General features: G+C 58.5%; 1 protein-coding gene across 1 annotated transcript; it reads right to left on the bottom strand.

The window, feature by feature from the left end:
* Positions 1 to 284: 284 nt before the first annotated feature.
* LOC136020116 (tubulin tyrosine ligase 3-like) lies at positions 285 to 5,099 on the bottom strand. The gene is given in 11 exon segments (XM_065690839.1): positions 285 to 800; positions 1,127 to 1,562; positions 1,641 to 1,887; positions 1,972 to 2,120; positions 2,202 to 2,406; positions 2,512 to 2,610; positions 2,709 to 2,823; positions 2,918 to 3,046; positions 3,157 to 3,480; positions 4,170 to 4,634; positions 4,953 to 5,099. Coding segments are annotated over 11 exon segments (2,832 nt in total).
* Between the last annotated feature and the right edge of the window lie 901 nt (positions 5,100 to 6,000).

Here is a 6,000-nt window from a genome sequence, read left to right as displayed (position 1 = left end):
CGAGCTTGCTCAGAGTGGCCTGAACCCACTGGAGCAGGGGTTTTGGCTGGGGTGGTGCCTGGGGGGCAGAGCTGGAGAAGCGCAAGCGCAGTTGGGTCAGAGCAGTCGCCTTGACCTGTGCTTCCCCAGCCCTTGGGAGCTGAGTGGTTCTGCCCCACTTGGGCATCACAGGAGGCCTGGGCTCTGTAGGGGGATTGGTGACCGTAAGTGGTTTAGGCTCCACAGGAAGCTTGTGCTCTGCCGAGGGCTTGGTGACTGTAGGATGTGTGGTGCCCGCAGGTGGCTTAGGTACCACCGGAGGCCTGGGCACCACTGGAGGCTTGATCTCTTTCCAGGGGCTTGGTAACTGTAGGACGCTTGGTGATCATGAGTGGCTTAGGCACCACTTTAGGCTTTGGCACCACAGTAGGCCTGCTGTCCATAAGTGGGTTGGAGAGCACTGGAGGCCTGGGCAGCGCAGGTAACCTGGTGTCTGTTAGTTGTTTGGAGATTGCTGGAGGCCTGAGCACTGCAGGACACTTGGGCTCTATAAGTGGCTTTGTGACCATGGGATGCTTCTGCATAAGTGGTTTGGCCACCCGAGGAGGCCTGGGTACCACGGGTGGCTTGGGCATCACAGGTGATCTGGTGTTCATAAATGGTCTGGAGCCCACTGGAGGCTTGGGCATCACCGGGCGGACAAGAGGCAGGATGGTGGGGAGTTTGTCCTGAGGCTGTTGTTTTTGCAGCTGGGGCTTCATTAGCGAGTAGCCTTCCACCACCAGATTCAGTCCCAGGGAGGGAGGCACAGGCAGGATTGGCTGCAGGAGACATTGAAACAACTGGGTTGGAAAAGAGCTTAAGATCATCAAGTCCAACTGTTCCCCAGCACTGCCAAGGCCACCGCAAACTCATGCTATTAGGGGCCTCGTCTGCACAGATTCTGAACTCCTCCACGGACGGTGACCCACTTCTTCCCTGGGCAGCCTTTTCCGATGCTTTACCACCCCTTTGCGGGAAGTAATTGTTCCTAATTCCCAGCCTAAACCTCCCCTGGTGTAGCTTGAGGATGGCTTTTTTTTCCTTGTTGTATTGCTTGTTCCTTGGGAGCAGAGAGCAGCCTAGCCCACAGCCCCTCCAGACCCACCTCTTTGTAGATGAGTTCAAAGGCTCCGGTGGAGCAGCCGGGGTTCTCCCTGCGGTCCAGGACCACGCGCAGTATGTCACGCTGGACGGCGGCGCAGAGCCGTCGGGTCACTGCTGAGCAGGGCGCCATGGTGGGACTGATGTTGATCTCTAGCAGCCAGGGCTGGCAATTCTCCCCGAACATGAAATCGGCCCCGTAGAGCTCGAAGCTGCCCTTGCGGTCCCTCACCAGCTCCCGGCCGCTGTGCAGGGCAGCCACCACTGCCTCCTTCATGCCTGGCACAATCACGTTCTCCCAGGCCTCCCTGCGCCCCACTTGCTGCAGGTGAAGCTGGAACTGGTGGCTGGACCATATCAAGTCACGGGGCAGATTGGGGTGACGGCCTCCAGCCTTCCTCCACTGCTTCTGGATGGACACATTGCAGAGGTGCCGGGAGCTGGTGTGGGGAGAGCAGAGATGGGTCAGCAGGGTGCTGGGGTGTGGGGTGTGCGGTGCCGGGGCGGGGGACACTCACGCGTGTAGGTGGTGCAGGGAGAAGGGCTGGGAGCAGAAGCGCACATAGCTGTCCCGGTAGAACCATAAGGTCAGCGGGTTCCAGTCTGTCACCAGGAGCCATTGCCGCAGGTCAATCTTGGTGCCAAAGATGAGCAGCGGCCGCTCCACGTATTTCTGTACTACCCATCGTCCGGGCTGCACTGAGGGCGCTGCGTGTTTCCCAGGCAGCTTCAGCATCTCCTCCAGCCGGGCCGAGCAGGTGATGCCTGTGAGCGGGGACACACGGTGCCGGTGAGGCCCCTCCTCACCAGGAAGCCTGTGCCCAAGCCCCATTTTCCCCTTGCCTTCACCTCTACCGCGGGACATAGCTCCAGGCTTGATTATCCACAGATTGTGAATGCCCTCCATGTGGAGCTGGGGCAGCCGCCCCTGCAGCTTCTGCAGCAGGGCCCTGCACTGTTCCTGCTGCCAGACGCTGGGCTCCAGCCTCGCCTGCTCGCTGCAGGGTGGTGACACGGGGGGCTCAGCACCCGCGCTGCCGTGCTGCGCGCCCCCCCAACCCATCCCGCCCCACACGCACTTCACCACACGGTAGTACTTGTGCAGGAAGCGGTCCCAGTCAGCGTCGGTGACATGGAGCACTGGGGAGTCACTCTCGATGTCTGTGTGCTCCAGCCTGTCCAGCTGCATCCTGCAGACCTGCAGCGCTTCCTCCAGCAACTCAGGGGGTGATGGGGATGCTGGACCTGCTGGGAGTGGGATGGACTGAGGGGTATGGCTGCTGGCTACCCGTGGGATGCGTGGCTTTGGGTGCATTAAGGTCCCAGGCCACAGCCCCAAACACCCACCCCCCCCCCCCCCCCCCCCCCCCCCCATCTCCACACACTCGCCTGTTCTTTTGCCAGGTGACTCCCATCACCCCGGCATGATCCCAGGCTTCTCCACAGCCTGTTTGAGCAGGCTGTGAGCTGCTGTCAGGTGGAAATCCTCTGCAAAGGATTTGAGTTGTCCTCACCCCGTCCTGCCCAGGACATGGGGGGGACATGAGATATGGCAGGGGGGCAGAAGGGCAACAGCCCCAACTCACCGATGAAGGATTGACGTTCATCCTCATCCCCAAGCCGGTAGCACCTTGGGAAGAAGGTGGTGGGATCCGCTTGGTAGAATGAGGGCAGGTTTTGGAGGTTAACACACAGCCCCTCCTGTGTAGATGGACAAGGGTGGCAGTCAGTGCTGGACCCACCGCCACCCCTGTTCATCCCCAGCACTGCATCCTCGGCGTCTCCACACTCTCACCTTGGTGGTGAAGGCTCTGGTGCCGGTGAAGTGGTTTACCATTTGGTGGTCCTGTAGCTGCCAGTAGCGTACAGCGCTGCACCGGCTCGTCCAGATGAAGGTCAGCATGTGGTCTCGCACCATGGCGGACTACGGGAGGGACAGAGGGGACTGAAGTGAGCTGTGGAGTCTGCATACCACCCTCACCGCCCAGCCCGGGCTGTGCCCTGTGGAGTCCAGCCCTGGCCCTCTCCACTAACCATGATGTCGTGGATGCCATCAGGGTCCTCAGCATACCACTGGACCTCCTCCTGCTCTTCCTCCTCCTCCTCAGGAGGCTTCAAGATCTTGACCCAGCACTGAGTCCAGCAGGATGCCGACCCTGGCTCTGGATGGAGCGCTGCCTCCCACTGCTCCTCACCACCACCATCCTCCACCTCCTCCACCACCTTTTTGGTGTCCTGCTGCGCTGAGCGGCTGCCCACCTTGATGGTGGTGGAGAACTTCTTCTCCACCCAGCCTCGTGCCCGCAGCAGCTTGCGCATCACAGGGTAGGGGCCCTGCACTGAGAAGATCTTCTTCTCCTGGGGAGGGACATGAGCGCTCAGCCATACATGCAACAGACGCACGTTCATGGCATCGTGTGTGGGGGGTGTGTGTGTAATTGGGTCCCACCTTGATAGCCTCGTTCACATACTGTCTGGCCCTCTACAGCACCTCCTTGTTGACTGAGGGCTGCTGCTTGGTGCTGGCAGGAGCTGCTAAGGACAAGCCAGGCTGAGCTGCTGGCCCCGTGTCCCCAGTCCCGTGGCTTCTGGAGAGGGACCACGTTGTCCCTAGTCTGTCGTTTGTTTGCAGTGTACTTATAGAATAGAATCCCTTCCTGTTATCTTTCACATCTCTAGGCAAGTTTAACTGATCCTTAGCTTTTTATAACCGGGTCCCTAGCTTCCTGGACAACATCCCTGTATTCTTCCCCGGCTGCCTGTCCTTGCTTCCACCTTTTATGAGCCTCTTTTTTTACCCTGGAAGTTGCATCAGAGGAGCTGCCTTGACCTGTGCTTCCCCAGCCTGTGGGAGCTGAGTGGTTCTGCCCCACTTGGACATCACAGGAGGCCTGGGCTCTGTAGGGGGATTGGTGACAATAGGACACATGGTGACCATAAATGGTTTATGCTCCCCAGGAGGCTTGGGCTGTACTGGGGGCTTGGTGACCCTAAGTGGCTTAGGTACCATGGGAGGCCTGGGCACCACTGGAGGCTTGGGCACTTACCAAGGACTTGGTGAATGTAGGACAGTTGGTGATTGTGAGTGGCTTAGGCACCACTGGAGGCTTCGGCACCACAGTAGGCCTGCTGTCCATAAGTGGGTTGGGAAGCACTGGAGGCCTGGGCAGCGCAGGTAGCTTGGTGTCCTTAAGTGGTTTGCAGATTGTTGGAGGCCTGGGCACTGAAGGACGCTGGGGTTCCATAAGGGGCTTTGTGACCATGGGATGCTTGTCCATAAGTGGTTTGGCCACCCGAGGAGGCCTTGCTATAACGGGTGGCTTGGGCATCACAGGTGATCTGGTGTACATAAATGGTCTGGAGCCCACTGGAGGCTTGGGCACCACCAGGGGGACAAGAGGCAGGATGGTGGGGAGTTTTTCCTGGGGTTGTTTTTGCAGTTGGGGCTTCATTAGCGAGTAGCCTTCCACCACCAGATTCAGTCCCAGGGAGGGAGGCACAGGCACGATTGGCTGCAGGAGACATTGAAACAACTGGGTTGGAAAAGAGCTTAAGATCATCAAGTCCAACTGTTCCCCAGCACTGCCAAGGCCACCGCAAACTCATGCTATTAGGGGCCTCGTCTGCACAGATTCTGAACTCCTGTGTATCCCATGGAACCTTACTAAGCAGGCTCCTGAAGAGACTCTCTTGCAGTCCAGGGCAGTGAGCTTGCTGCACGCTCTTCTCACTGTCCTGAGGATCTCGAACTCGACCATCTCACGATCGCTGCAACCAAGGCTGCCCTGGAGCATCACATTTCCAACCAGCCCTTCCCTGTGGGTGAGTACGAGGTCAAGCATGGCACCTCTCCCTGTTGGCTCCTCTACTGCTTGCAGGATGAGGTTGCCTTCCACACAACCGAGGAACCTCCTGTACCGCTTGTGCCGGGCTGTACCGTCCCTCCAACAGATATCAGGGTGGTTGATGTCCACCATGAGGACAAGGGCCTGAGAGCACGAGGCTGTTCCTATTTCCCTACAGAGCACTTTATCCACAGTCCTCGTGATCGGGCGGTCTGTACCCGATCCCCACAGTAATGTCTCCCGTCGCTGTTCTCCCTTTAACCCTGACCCACAAACTCTTTGTTGACTGATCAGCTGTCCCCAGACAGAGTTCCACACTCTCAAAATCAAGTCTCATGATCTGAATACCCAAACCCCTGACTGTGGCACCACCCTTCTAACCATTTAGTAACCTGGCAAATCCCCTTAGCCTTTTCAGGGTCCTCCCCTTTATCCTGGGGAATTGATGAAAAGATTTCCTGAGCTCCAGAGCCCCTGACCACCTCTCCCAGGGCTCTGTAGTCTTTCTTAACGTTCTCTGGGCTACTGCTGTCTGTATCACTAGCACCCACATGGATCACTAGAAGTGGGTAATAGTCAGTCAGTGGGGCTTACTAGAGCAGGCAGCCTCTCTGCAACACGTCTGATCCGCGCCCCGGTAGGCAACACACCTCCCTTGAGACTGGGTCAGGCTGACACATGGGTGCCTCTGTGCCCTTCAGAGGCCCCCACTACTACTACCGGCCGCTTTTTCCTGGCAGCACCAGCAGCCATCTTCTTGTTCATGGTGCAGGTGTGTTTCGTCATCAGCCCCCTGCAGGACTGCAGAGCGGGTCTGGGTGGGTACATCAGATTTGGGAGGAAGCCCCTTGCTTTTAACTGTCCTCCTCCTCCTCCTCCTCCTCCTCCTCCTCCTTTTTGCGCTGCTTTCTTCTGTTGCTGTTTCCCAGCTTCCCGGGTTAACGGCCTCCTTTCCTCCATGAGCCGCAGTGGACGCTTGAGGCCCCTGCGCAGTCTGGGCCTGGAGCAAGCAGCCCCGCTTCCTGCCGCCTTC

This window comes from Lathamus discolor, chromosome 10 (genome assembly GCF_037157495.1).
Source record: "Lathamus discolor isolate bLatDis1 chromosome 10, bLatDis1.hap1, whole genome shotgun sequence".
In the NCBI taxonomy this organism is placed as follows: domain Eukaryota; kingdom Metazoa; phylum Chordata; class Aves; order Psittaciformes; family Psittacidae; genus Lathamus; species Lathamus discolor.
Note: the sequence above shows the minus strand (reverse complement) of the source record. Positions and strands in the feature narration are given on the sequence as shown.